General features: G+C 34.2%; 1 protein-coding gene across 1 annotated transcript in view; it reads right to left on the bottom strand.

Moving 5' to 3' along the window:
- The window catches only part of LOC124632961, a 118134-nt gene extending 104787 nt beyond the window's left edge, over positions 1 to 13347 (bottom strand). The window contains exon 1 of the mRNA XM_047168001.1: positions 13122 to 13347. Coding sequence (XP_047023957.1) covers positions 13122 to 13188 — 67 coding nt within the window. The 5' untranslated portion in view covers positions 13189 to 13347. The remainder of the gene's footprint in view (positions 1 to 13121) is intronic.
- Between the last annotated feature and the right edge of the window lie 2072 nt (positions 13348 to 15419).

Genomic DNA, 15419 nt, shown 5'->3' with positions numbered 1-15419 from the left:
GAGCAAGGACCGGCGATGATTGACGCTTTCGTACGGAGGCATAGAGTAAGTTATAAACAGATGGGATACTTGATTGTAGAGGGATATTGATGTGGTTATTGGATAATGGTGCGATGTCCGTTAAGGGGGTCATGTTTTAATAATAGGGAAAGAAATAACTAGGGAACGTAGGTTTATTCCTAATTGCTGAAATAATTTTGAAAGTCATTTCTGTGTATAAGTCCTAATAGCTTAGCTTTCCTACTAGAAGATTAGCTGTAACCCTGCAAAGCTAAAACTGAGGTTCCAACAAAATACAAAAACCATTATTACATAACTTAAGTCCCTAGCCATGGTGACACACCCTCTAAAAAATCTTCAACAACACGTTCACCAAAAACATCTTTTGCTCAAAGCTTAACAAAAAACCTGTCAAACATCAGTAGCCAGCGTCAAGCTTCAGAAGTAAGCTTTAATCACAGATTTAATAACCGTCACGTCTACCAACTTAGTCTTTGTCCATCAGCACACAGGTCACGCTCAGTTCACGCAAGGAGCGCGCGAAAAATATACGCATCTACGGAGTAAGGAAAAATAAACGGAGGTGCCATAATGCAGGAGCGCCTGGCGCCTTCTAGGTCAAATTCGTACGGTGGGCTTGACCAAAACGATTACTTTCGAGTGAATTAACGAAGCGTTCTTGTTCTTTGAGACATCTATCAACGATTTTTGGCAGAGAAGGCGTATAAAGCCGAAGACAGTAACGTTCCTAATCCCCCGCTCACCGGCATTTTAGCGCGCTGCTTTCTTAGGAGATTTTCCGTTACGGCACCTCCGCTAGTCATTTTGTTCTCCGTGCGAGTGACAGATAAACATTCCTTGATTTGTCCCTGCTTTCCCCGTGACAAATAACAAGGCTGAAGGCTAGTGAGATTTGACGTTATCGGATTAGGTGCGTTTTCCTTATGGTTTTTTTGTGAATCTGGACTCTTTTTGTGAAACCTCTTAGGTGTCGTGATTTGTTTTGATTTTGTTTTGCTTTTGACTCAGTGGTCTGGTCAGAGTATTTAGGGCAGAGAATGGTTGTTATAAAATACTGAGAAAAATTATTTCAGTATTGAGTCTATATACGGTCATATACCTTTAATTACAGCTAATGAAAAATAATTTGTGGTTAGCTACGTTACATTCGACAAGATGAAAAATTAAGCCATCCATTTTTTGCCATATTTGGACTTAAAACAGTAATTTCATGTACAGTATTTATGCTTAATATGTACCAAGAGACAAAAGTATATTAAAACAAAATTCACCTGCTACCAAAATACCTACATATAATATCGTATTTTATATTTATGAAGAGGTGAACAACCTTCACAATGTTCGCTTAATTTACATTTTAATAAAAAGAGTTTCGCCAAAATTGCTAGGTTGTAAAGTTCGTACTTAAATTATAATAGGACGAGGTATAAATACAATTTACGTTGTTTATAGTCGTGCATTTTTCAGTTTTCGTGAGCTGCACTTGTGTGTAGTTGTAGAGAAAAGTTTTATGTTGGGTTGCTAGTTAAAATATGCGAGGATGTGTGTTTTTTCGTGTTTCAGGCCTGGTGTTTAAATTGTTAATGAAAAAATTTATGGTCTGACCGTTTCTTGGTGTAGTTAACAGTAATGTCAGTCGGTACAAAAAATGATATTTTCCCTTAATAAAAAGCGTGTAAAAACGGCTGTCAAACTGCACAAAACATTCGTTAAAGTTTTCTTTTAAAATTGGACGTGATGAAATGAACAGTTTTGTTAAGAAAACTCGTGTTGTATTGTCCATGAACTTGAGCCTTAGTCAACAAACATACAGTGAGATTATGAAAGTACGGTATAAATGCTTTATCAACTCCATTTATAACCACAAAGTTGTTAATGTAAACCAACTCGGGCGTACTGAGCCTAAAATTGAGAGCACGCGTATAAAATTCAGCAAGGTCACCCAAGTTCTCAACTCCTGCTTATTACATATTTATTAATACGATTACACGAATGTTTTAACTAGTTGTGTACAATGGTATGTTATTAACTTCTGCCTGTTTTTTTTTTTAAGTTTTCTAAGTACCCTGCTGCTATGGTTGGGGAATACGTTGTGTGTGAGGAAGGGGTTAAGCTGAATGGGGATGGACACACATTAAGAAGACGAACAAGGCAACGATAGATGGATTGTGTGAAAGACGATGTGACTGCAAAGAATGTTACTTGAAAGATGACGTTAGATAATAAGGTATGAAAGAAGAACATATGCTCCGCCAAGTAATAGATGGGGATAAAGAGAGGTAGTTAGTCTATGAAGTGAAAACTACACAGTAATATATAACTTTTACGGGCTTATTATTACTCAAAATATTATACTTTACCAAAATACGTGAATAAGCCTTAACAAACCATACAAAACGTACCGTAATATTAACAGAAAAGCTTCAAATTGTGTACAGTCGTCAAAAAACATTTCATACAAGATGTTTTATATGAAAAAAGCCTGCATTCCGCATCAATGAGGCTCGTTACGAGATGTTAAATCATACAACTTGTATGTATCATGTATGTCAGGTGAATGCAGTAGGTTCATTTATTTTGATGAAAGCGCCTTCAATTATAAATATTTTTGAAACAGACGAACATAAAGGAAATTACAAACAATTGAGTATGCTCGATTTATTTTTACGCAAAGTCAGCGATTCATAAATAAATATTTTGGCACTGAGAATGGTAATTGAAGATGGAGACAACCAACTTTTTAGAGCTGGTAACTACCTTGATACAGGAAAAAGTTACTTCGAAATGCGATTATAACTGAGACAATTAACAGATAAACTGTGTATACAGTTTTGTTGGACATTTTATATTTTTTATAATGTAAAATGTACCTTCTAAGCAATAAATAAAAAAAAAAAATAAATAAAAAAAAAAAAAATTGCTGAAATTACTGTTGTTGTGTAAACGCCTAGTAAAGTAAATTTTAAGGAAAAAGGTCTAAGTATAAAAATATGCGTAAACATAAATCAAAAGCGAAGTATTTTCACTCACAAAATTTTAAGCTTTCCTCTTGTATTATTAAGCCCGAAAGCCTCACAAGATTTTCCGGCTTTCCATTGATTGGTAATGGTAATGGTAATTGAAATTCCATTCTGTCAGTTGGAATCCATTAATCCACTTCAAGTGTTTCGCGATGTCCATTCTAAGGTAGATTTTGGAATCATTAGAAACCTTTGCAATCAATTTTGTTTGAAGGACTCGTAATTGGTTTAAATTACTTTATTTTTTGTAAGTGTTATCCTGTTTCCTTGTGTGGATAAAAAAGTTTTAAATTTTTGACGAGATTTTACCTCGTGGATTACAATGTAAACATTTGTGAAAATATTGTTGCTATTTAAAAAGTTTAAATAAAGTTAAACATGAACCAACAAGCCAAGAAAAATACAAAAATGTGTGCGTGTGTTAAGGTATTTGCTACGCTGATCTAGGAAAATGGCTAGCCTGATTTAAATGCACTTTAGCTTAAAATTGTTTTTCAGAAAACTCTTATAGCTATAAGCATTCAGATTCCTCAGTATGTAGAAGAAACCGCATGAAATACATAGTAAGTATATCAAATAAAAATAATGTTGAATGCATCAGTAGGTAAACCTCTAGTTTCATTCTCATTGCTGGCAAAAACACATAGGATGCGGTGAAGGGTGGGCGTTTTGGGGGCTGTCTATTGTAAATTCCTGACGTTTAAAAAGTGCTGTCTTGCAGCCAAGTTTGAATAAATGATTTTAGATTTTTTTTTTTATTTGATTTTTGATTGGCACAAAACCTTATAATTCCGTGGTTATAATAAACCTAACCTTCTGTCACTTAACTTATGCTACCAAAAGTTACTTGTGACAATATTCCCCTCCTACACGTCTGTAAGCGTGACTGTAACACATTAGCCACCACATCGCTCCACTCGGAACCGAGATAGTAATGCGTTATGCTATATTAGCCACACTTCCTAATGGAAGATAGCTAGCTTGGAGTATTATTGCTAAGTTACATTTACATTTTCAAAAGCTTCAAACCAGCAGATTTTCCGCTCGGTTTTCCGAACGGTGCCACTTGGTTCGCGACGGATTTTTGCAGCACGGAATTAGTCGCCCGGAGATATAAACCAAGCATATTATACGCCCGATAAAATCGACTAATGTGAAAGCAATCTTAAAAGCTATTATTATGTGTAAAAATCCCACTTAACTATGTTTCTGATCAGCCTTCAAACGTGGTTCAAACAATGGTCAAATCTCACCTCATAGTTTAGAGTACACCGTTTCATAATGACAGCGTTAAAGCAAAAGTTTTTCACTTTTAATTTTTAGTGTAAAAATTTCATACGAGCTTAAAATATAATGCTCTCAATCAAAATATATTCATCAGAGTAGTACCAGGGTATCACGAAACAAAAGAAGCACACATGCATGATTCCTCCGCGTTGAACATTTTACGAAGATAGAATGGTCGTATTAACATTTCATATTTTGGCGAAATTTCGCGACTTAAATAGAACGCTGGCAGTTAAATCATCCTTACTTCAGCTCAACTTACTTTATGTACACGCATTATGTAAATAAATGCTTTAATATATACGTACATAGTCAATTATGCAGAGTCGTGTCGGCAAATGTTATTATACCAAATTACATGAGAACATTTCAGTCAGATGTCAAACAATAGGTGGGAAACAATGAAAATACACGGCGGAGGGGAACGGACGTAGTCGCGCTTCCTTGTTACACTGTTTCTATGGAAACATACAGGTTAGCGAATGCTTTGTTACCGCGAAACGGGGGGATATTAGGCATCTATCTTCTATGTAATTTTTTTTTTGGTGGAATTCTAATGCTTGATACTGAAAGGTGTGTTTTTATTTATCTGACCATGGGCCTATATTTCAATCGCAAGACCATTTTCATCTGAAAAATATGTTTGTCGTTTTGACAGCTTTTGTATAGAAAATATGCCAATCCGCTATTTATATTCCTCAGATAGAAGTTAACTAAACATCGAAAAATCGGCCCTAATGTCTGAGACAGTAATTTTTGAAATTATTTTTAAAAGTTACCTGTGATGTTTTAAATGTTTTTTAATCCGAGTTTTCAATCAGTTCGATGAATTAAGTTTTGTAAAGTAAATAAATTATAAATATGCTTAAAGCAAAATTGTCGCTGCATAATTCTACAAAATACACGCCCGTATATTCCGCCACAATCGTACTAATGTAAGATTTGGAACTGTCGCCGTATACAGAGAGCATTTTAGCAAAATTATTGTTATTATATTATAGTGCGCAGTCAGAATGGCGTGATGAAACGAGGGATCCTCGCATTCTTCGTATTATGTGGGCTTTAGCATGTACACAAGATAGATGCTTCTAGAAACTTTGAATGTATGAAGTTTTCAACTGTTTTGTAAGAGTAGCTTGATGATAACTTTATTTAAATGCGGAATTACTTCTGTGAATACGCTATGCTTTTGTTTTTAATTGATATGTGGGATTTTTTTATCGCACAAGAGACATTAAATGAAATGTTATTTATGTTCAAAACTAGCTTTTGCCCGCGACTTCGTTCGCATGATATAGTGACTTCCGACATATTTTTGGTTTGACCAATAGATGGCGCTATATGTCCGTAATAAATTTTATTTTTTATTTTTATATATTTTTTTTGAAATAAAAACTATCCTATGTCCTTTCTCAAGTTCCAAACTATGTCTGTACCAAATTTCACACAAATCGGTTCAGTAGTTTAGGCGTGAAGAAAAGACAGACAGACAGACAGACAGACAGACAGACAGACAGACAGACAGAGTTACTTTCACATTCATAATATTAGTTAGGATGACTACTGGGCTTATCAAGCAGTAGCGCGAACATGTGATTGTAGGTATCCATGACTACAAACAACTTTCCCAAAGAAACTTATTTCTTATTCTCATTATTAGTTAAATGAAAAAAAAAATATGTTTAGGTGCTTGGGGTGTGTTAGAATCTTCCGACTGCTGCAAGCCAAACTTAACCTTGATCAATCGACCCGTTAAACCAACCCCAAAACAAGCGCCGGTCACTAATAACTTGTGTATCTCACCCCAAGGATACACAGACAACTTTACATTAGATTTATGCGTTAACAGTTGCGCCCGCACAATAATTGCTATGCGATGATTTATAGCGCGCAGTGCAGCGCCGGCTCAAACATTTTTAGGAAATACCTGTATTAAGCCGTGGTAAGTAAAGAAACAACCTCTCAAATATGAATCTGGGTTCTATTTCAGGTCAGGCAAGTATCAAAGCAACTTTTCTAAGTTTGTATGTATTTTTTAGTATATCTTGGACACCAATGACTGATTAAAGGTGAAAGAAATCATCTCGAATAAATCTGAAATCATCCCGCATTGAGCAAGGGTAGTGATTAATGCTCATATCTTCTATGTGTGAGAAGAGACCTGTGCCCAGCAGTGGGACGATAAAATGCTGATAATGATGACTTATATAAAAAATAATGCTTCAAATGCTTTTTGTTATAACCTTGATCAATCGAGCTAACTAAAGCACAAAACAAACGAGGGTCACAAATAACTTGTGTATCTCACCCCAAGGATACACAGACAAACTTTACATTAGATTTATGCGTTAACAGTTGCGCCCGCACAATAATTGCTATGCTATGATTTATAGCGCGCGGTGCAGCGCCGTCCTTACAGTTATGTTGCAAAGGATTTATGTTCGAAGTTAGCTTTAGGTTGATGTTAATTTTGTTTGTTTGTGTCTGTGTTTGTTTGTATGGGTTTAAGGTGGTTTGTGGTTTTGTAAGTTGTGTGGCGTGGTATTATCTATTTCTTATTTTACTGTTGATATTTTTTTAAATAATTGATGCTAGTGTCCGCCAATATTACACCCGTGTTACGTGAAAATTCTGCTTTCAGCGGCTGAATAAAAAAATCGAGCCTTTCTCGGTAAATAGACTACCTAATACTATCTACTAAAATATTTTTTCATGACGATAAAGACATTTAATGAATTTTACTCCGACAAATAGGCAAATCTTTGAACTGTACATAATTTATAAAATAAAAATATTTAAGTACCTTCTATATTTTCATATTATAAAACTACACAGGTAACTTAAAAATAGCAAGCTTCTAGCATTTTATTAAAAGAAAACACCGATGTTATGTTTCGTCAGTAGAATGTTTGTTGCGCTACAGTTACCGGTCGGTAGTTTAGTTTTTAGTTTACATCTTCTTTCCGAACACCGGCTTACTAACCAATTACTAGAACAAGCGGTGTGTAGTAACTTAACTGCAAAATAAAGGTTCAATATGAAGGGGTACAAAGGAGGTTCAATAGGATGATAAAAAATTGTGTATGAAGAACTTCTGTCTAGCACTTTTCCCTAGCTATGTTGGGGTTGGTTTCCAGGCTTAATCGAATGCAACTGAGTACTAGACCTTTACAGGTAGCGACAGGTGCCTATTTGAACTTCCCAACTCAGAGACCCGGGCCACCCGCTATCGGTCGGTGATATCGATTGTCAGAATCCCTTGCTCCTGTAACGAATACCAAAGATGTTCAAATACCGTATTAAATGACCGACGGGACCCACCAATTTAACGTGTTTTTTTTTTTTTTTTTTTTTTTTTTTTTTTTTTTTTTTTTTTTTTTTTTTTTTTTTGTATTATCCAAAACCCGTAGGAATGCGTCATGATAAGACGGTCACCCGTCCACGTTCTGAATTCATTAAGAGTCACTTTACCTTATGATCGATCGATCCTGTTAATTAGCCACTCGCACTTAAGATTAGCTTTTAGCTAATCGCAATCAGTCTAAACTTTATTAAACCACCTACAAAAAACTGCAACATCCTATTACACAAATAGCCCAGCACACCATTATCTTAAAACCCTGTTCTACAAAAGCTACTATGAAGGATTGCGAGCCAGTTTACAACAATAACATATTACTATTAAGTTAAAAGATTAAAATAGTGCTCGCTGGCGGCTCGTTAATCATCCTTTACTAACTACATGTTACTCGGTTAACTTTGCTGTACGGTTAATGTTTTTAGTTTTAGTTTTTACTGATTTTGTTTTTGTTTTCAAATGCGACAGGGTTTTTGTTTTAGTACTGAACTTGGTGTGCGAGTTTGGGTAGGTTTCCTAGTCTGAAGTTTGGTATTGACTTCGTTGCAGTCGTGGTGGTCTGGTCGCTAAAACACCAGCTTTTCAAGTACAGGCGAATTTAGATATTTAATCGTCAATCGGGTACTAACGTAACTTTTTGGGTTGCCTATATGTAGTTTCTAAGTGTGTATATCTTTTACAACAATGTGACTGTGTTAAAATGAACAAAAACATCTTGATTTCTAAAACAAAATCTGTTTTCCTCATCATGCCGCTAAGCTTACTTTTTTGTTTTTATGTCTACATACTAGACTTTCATAATTATCTTAATATACACTATGATATCAGACTAGGTAGTGATTGTAACAATATACATCACTGTTCGTTGATTAAAATGCGCATAAAAAAGATTCCATCTTTGGTTTTCCTTTGTCTTCCAGAACAGCAGTCAAATTATCCCACATTTTCTGACCCAATTGCTAGAACAAACGAATATGTTAAACCAAACGCAATCCAAAGCACGTACCATTCAATAAATGTTACTCCCAACCCATTTTGAGTCGAATCCTGTGACGTCACACTCCCCGGGGACCGTACACTGTCTTGTAGTGTAAATGACGCGATATAAGTGACAAATTCTAGTGCATTGCAGTGTATGTTCGAATGTTGTTGAGATAGGACCGCCGAGAGCTATAGTGGAGTTCCGATGTATGTTAAAGAAATCGTTACGATTGGTATTTGAATTTGAAAATGTTTGGGGACGTTGCTGTATTAAGTAGAGTAAGGGGACAGAATAAATAACAAGAAGGCTCTCAAGATTTTAATAAAGTGTATTGTAAACATGAAGACATAGAAATAAACTACATATTTAATCTAAAATATTAAAAATATGAATATCAAGAATAGCTTCGCAGGCAGTATTTTGATAAAGACAAAAAAAAAAAAACAAGAATCACTGACATTGTTTTAGCACTGCTAACTTTAAGTCGGCCGATTGTTTTAGCAGTTGGCTGATGGTCTAGTAGCATGCACAAAACAGGCAACTATGGGGTCGTCTATCGGTCAGTAGTTTAATATGGCAGTATGCGGGGGTTCTTATATCAAGAGTACATACCTATGTACAGGTCATATTACATTGATAACCTCGAATGACATTGATGCTTATAATAAACAAAGGTTGTCTGTCTGTATGAATTGCTACATACCGACCTTTGTAGTATTCTGTCCATCATTCTAACGATTGTAGGTCTACTTAATTTCGAAATTCATTTTCTTTATACTGAGCTTCATTACAAATGTTTTTATACCGATATTAAAATCAAGATCATATTCATGTAATAAATGGAAAGTTTTATAACAGAATATTGGCTTATCATAATTTACGTTACTCGGGAAAAGAGTAGCTTTCCAATAGCGAAAGAATTTTTCAAATTGGTTCAATAGTTTCGGAGCTTTTACAGTTCAAACAAACAAACAAAAAAATCCTCTTATTAATAGATATTAAATTAGGGCCAAAGCTTACCTTTACAGTCATCATCATCTCCCGAGCCTTTTCCCCACTATGTTGGGGTCGGCTTAGAGTCTAACCGGATTCAGCTGAGTACCAGTGCTTTACAAGGAGCGACTGCTTATCTGACCTCCTCAACCCAGTTACCCGGGCAACCATGGTAAGACTGGGTTCAGACTTACTGCCTTCTGACTACCCGTAACGACTGCCAAGGATGTTCAATGACAGCCGGAACCTACAGTTTAACGTGCCATCCGAAACATAGTCATTGGTGTCTAAGATATACTCAAAAAGTACATACAAACTTAGAAAAGTTGCATTGGTACTTGCTTGACCTGGAATCGAACCCGCGCCCTCATACTTGAGAAGTTGGTTCTTTACCCACTAGGCCACCACGACCTACTTACCTTTACAGTCATCGTTATAAGTAAACCAATGAAAAAAGTGACATACTTTAAAAACAAAACACTCCGAATTCCATTCAGTATCATATTAACAAAACCAGTTAAAAAAATAATTATACTTATTGTATTTACTCGAGTTAACTTTTTAAAGCCCCTGTTTAATAATTTGCTCGCAGCAAAATTAGTTTTGAATAATTTTTCACGAAAAAGCAAGAAGTTTAATTATGTTTCAACATTGCTCGCTTTCACGCCAAAAACACACTTTTTTTATTAAAAAGTAATAATGAAAAAAGAATTACTTTTAATGAGCTGTAGGTAACCCTGGCTTTTGTTTTGCTAATTAAATAAATATGTAACTACTAGCTTCCGCCAGCGGCTTCGCCCGCGTGGTGTGTTGATAAAAAGTAGCCTATGTGTTAATCCAGGGTATCACCTATCTACATACCAAATTTCAATCAAATCGGTCCAGCCGTTTTTGCGTGATTAAATAACAAACATACATCCATACATTCTCACAAACTTTCACATTTATAATATAAGTAGGATTTTTCTTTGTGTTAAAAACAAAAGTGAAACAAATTAATGACGAATAAATAAGTCATTTATCTGTCACTAATTTGACATCACACGTCACGTTTGACATCGTTATAAGTGTATTTGTTTTAACTTGTTTATTTTATTTCAAAGAGCTTACGAGTTCATAGTATGAGTAACTTTACAGATATTGGAGGATTGCGAATTAATTCAATTTTATTTAAATGATATCTGATTTTTTTTCTGATAATTCTATGAATGTGTTAATATAAAATTAATATTTTACTATTAAATGAACTTAAAACGTATTAAACATAAAGCAATGCACGTTACAAAATATTAATGAGCTAACATTGTACAAAATTGCTTTGTCTCAAAATTTATTACTCGCTAATCTTTTTCAAATAAAGTTAATTTCTTAGTCAGAACAGCTTAGAAAATTAATACCTAGATTTAGAAATTAATTCACGCTTAGAAAGCACCTTAGTATTAACAATAATAAACCTGAATCTCTAGAGTAATTAAGAAAATGAATCCAAGCTTAGCTCATTGCGAAAACGAAATTATGAATGGACAAAATTTAAATACGTTAAGGTATACGAAAACTGTTTTAGAAATTATTCAATTTAGTTTGAGTAATTAGTAGTTTTAGAGTACCGCAGACGTCTGAATACTGCAGACTAAACTGTCAGTGGTAGGTTATATTTTTTTAAGAAAATCTCGATTCCAACCAAAGTTTTCAGTCGGTCTGATACCGTCTAAATACCTGATCTTTGTAATGTGCGTACTACCATTCATCTTCATAGTGATTTATGAGCCCAAACAATCTATCGGCCGGCTAAAAGTTTGTGGTGTGCAAAAACTGCTTTTGAAATTATTCTATTTAGTTTTAGAAGAAACATTTCTGATTACTCAATCAAGAAAATTGTATCAAAATGACAACTAATTTTAGGTAACAATATTTTATAGTTGTGTTTATTAAATTCGTCACGTCTGTCACGTTGGTGATGAATTGACAGGTGTTTGCTAGAATATAATTAAGTTTATTTTCAACTAATTACAAGTTACAAGGTAAGTGACCTCAAATTATATCATCAAATAGGTTATTACGTATTGAATATAGCAGTCTAGTTTTCCCATAAGCATTAAGTACAGATTTTATCCAAAAATATTATATCGGAACTAATGGTTCCAAATGCACTCTCGGTCGTATGCATTTTTTATGCACAATTTAAAAGGATTTATTAATAGCGAACATCGTACATTTTACATGTAGTTCGAAATATGGTAGTGTTATAATATTTATGTACTTAGCTGCTGTTTGTCTTTCAGATTCTTTCACCTTCATCATCATATGCCTAGCCTTTTCCCAACTATGTTGGAGTCGGCGTCCTGTCTATAATTTTAACATTAATTTAAGAAACGAAGAAAAAGGCCTCGTAAGAAATGTTCTATCAGAAAGAAAACGACCACGTGGTTTTCCTTCCAGTAAATAAATGATAATAACATTGGATATACATAATTAGGCGATATTCCTTATTTTATCACTAAGTAAATAAACAAGTAACTAAATTATGACGAGTTTGATCACCACAGTATAATATTAGTATGTACACTTGTATTACTACATAGGCTATCTATAATATTATAAAAATGAATCGCAAAATGTGTTGGTAAGCGCATAACTCAACAACGCCTGGACCAATTTGGCTAATTCTTTTTTTGTTGTATTTGTTATTGTCAGGAGAAGGTTCTTATGAAAAAAAAAATAGGGTAAAGTAGAGAAGTCAGTTGACGGGAGCGAAGCCGCGGGCAAAAGCTAGTATTATATAAATTTAAATGACGAAAATGCAACATAATCTGTGCTTATAATATGGTTACGATGAATGTCGGCATTGCGATGCTGCATTGTTTCAGAGAAATGTGTTAGTACTGACTGAATTCTAGCAGGCAGCTAAGTGCATCTGAGAAATTGTATTCAGTACTGAAATTATTGACGTAAATATGTATTTACGTATAATTGTATCTGGTAGATTAAACAAAATACTTAAGTTTATTTAACCTGGAACAAATATTTTCAATTGGTATTTGATATCGAAGAAGACTTTCATTTTTTTCCTAAAAGAAAACGATTATTTTGCAGTCGTTGATTAAAAGGGACCCAGGATAAGGGTCACCAAAATTAATTGTATTACAATTAAATACTACTACAAATACCTGCTTTTATTTATTATTGTGTACAGCTTCCAAATTATGATATATTTTAGAAATGCAGTAATATTTAGTTAAAAACAAAAATCGTTATCAATATTTGTTTACCGCATCGAAACAACCTTCGCATAGGTTTCCGTGAAACAGAATATTAAATGGCACACACTGAAATACAAGCAAGACAAACATCCGAACCATAATTTATAAGCCGCCCAACTCCTCCTTTGTTCCAACCGTCAAACTGCCAATCTATGCAATAAGCTAACCGCGCAGAAACTAAATTATTAACTTGTACTGACCCATTTTTGCCGGGTTACCGGCTGCCGTGTAGAAAAGACAGGCCACCAGGAACAAAGTCCACTCCATGGTCACCACAATTCAAGTCACCACACTTTAGAAAAAAAAAGAAAAATTAAATTGAGCAATTTTTTCCACGAGTGTACTTTTTGTATCACATTTTTGGCCCGGAGCACTTTTTCATCGGTGTCGTAGCACGTGCTACGGCGTAGCGCGGGTTCGTAGAGGCGTCCGCTCCGCGCTACGGCGCCCAGACAACTAAAGCAAGCTACGGCCACGCTACCAGTCGGCTGTTATTGATTCTTTAAAATGTTATTTTTGGTTTAATATGTTTGTAAAAGATTGTGTTTATTGGTGCACTAATTATAGTGAATTAATATTAATTTTAAATTGAGCGATTTTGATTATTTATGCTCAATTCAATGAATAAGTAAACGTTACTTCACGGAAGTGTATTTGAGCGCTTAAATTAATTACTCTTCATATAAAGAATATTATTTATGTATCAATTCCAGCAAATAATACACAGCCGAGTTCAGTTTGATTTATTTTAATGAAATAATTGCATTTAAGTAATAACGAGATGTAGTACATTACAACAATAGTTTTTTTTGGTATTTAACTATTTTATATATTTTAATTTAAAACACCTTTTATTGATTTTAACCTTTGTTTTTAAGATAAAGATCAAATATTAAGATGGTATCTAAATAAGCCAAGTATCGAGCTTTCACTGCATTTTACCCTTTACACAACCGAAGACCCATACTGAACATCTAAAATCTTCTATACTTTACTTTACCAACAAACCTTTCAATCTTCCAGCGCTGCTCATATAATAAATAAATAAATAATGTCGGGACACCTTTTTCACACACGGTCGGTTAGCCCCATGCTAAGTTATTAATTAACTTGTGTTACGGGTGCTAACACAACTGATAAACTACATATATAACTACATATTTATAAATACATATAGTAACACCCAGACCACGGTTAACAAGCATGCTCATCACACAAATGTCGACCGAACCGGGAATCGAACCCGGGACCTCAGGTTCGGCGGTCCGGCATGATGACCATTGCGCCATCGAGGTCGTCAAATATAAATATTAAACTAAAAAAATATGGAGTCTACCCCTCCGAGTAATATCAGGCTGAGTACAATATTTCCATCTCTATATTAACCAGCTCCATGTTAAAATATTAAGCCTATCCAGTCATTTCGCGAAAAAACTTCCGCGTCAAATGAAAACACGGGAACTCCGGGTAAAGCTAAAAAGATATTAAAGTTTGAAATTAAAAAAAAAGGTGAGTTCCGCAATATTTTGTTTATAGAACGCCTTTTTTATTTGGCTTTGCGTTTCTTTGTTGAGATCCGTGGGAAACGGTTTTTAAATGGTAGGTATATGGCGAATTATTCTTAGTCAATGCATGTTTCGCTCTTATCGAGACATCACTACGCCATTGAACAGTGCATACGTATAAGTAAATTATAATTTTTCTTCCTCTAAATATTTACCGAAAAATAAATAAAAAATAACAAAAAGAAAATCATAACTATGTTTTGATTTTGTAATGCAAATGCCATGTTAATTTATACACCAAAATTTTCATATATATTTAGAATATATTTTATAGCGTAAAGAAAAAGTTCTTAATATTACTTTGCAAAGAAATATATGACAGTAAAATATGAGTTAAAGTAAATGCATATGAAAGAATCTGAATTTGCGAAAAAGCAATATGAAAACTCATCTCACAGACTATTATGATGTTCATTATAAACCATGTCTGACTTTGATGTTTTACGTTCAAATGTAATTAAAATAGCGCCTTTGTCAGCCATATTGGAAAAGTCTCAAGATTCTTTTTTTGTTTTATTGAAGTCTTTGCAGTTTTAAGAATCAATATTAAAAAATGAACCGTGTCAAGCATGCCAGTGGGTCCACGTAAAGGAATTTTTAATTTTAAAATCGTTCACATTGCAACGCGACCGACGTCGGAGAATATTGTAGTATGCCATCGCCTTTATTAAATATCGTAGGACACTCATTTGTAAGCTGATTTCAAAATAATATGGGAATATTAAATTTTTGGCGTTTTTATTTGGGCCTAAGAATGTTATTGTAATGTACTTGGCTATTTGGGGTCGGGGAAAAAATGTAATAATAAGTCGACCAGACTAATGAATAAAAGGTTATCGAGATTAAGAAAATATAGTTTATTTTTATATCTACATGTTATGAAATACAGTTTAAATTTTATTTACAGCTCTTTTTGCCAAAATCAAACAAACA

This window comes from Helicoverpa zea, chromosome 9 (genome assembly GCF_022581195.2).
Source record: "Helicoverpa zea isolate HzStark_Cry1AcR chromosome 9, ilHelZeax1.1, whole genome shotgun sequence".
In the NCBI taxonomy this organism is placed as follows: domain Eukaryota; kingdom Metazoa; phylum Arthropoda; class Insecta; order Lepidoptera; family Noctuidae; genus Helicoverpa; species Helicoverpa zea.
This window is presented reverse-complemented; position numbering and strand designations above follow the sequence as displayed.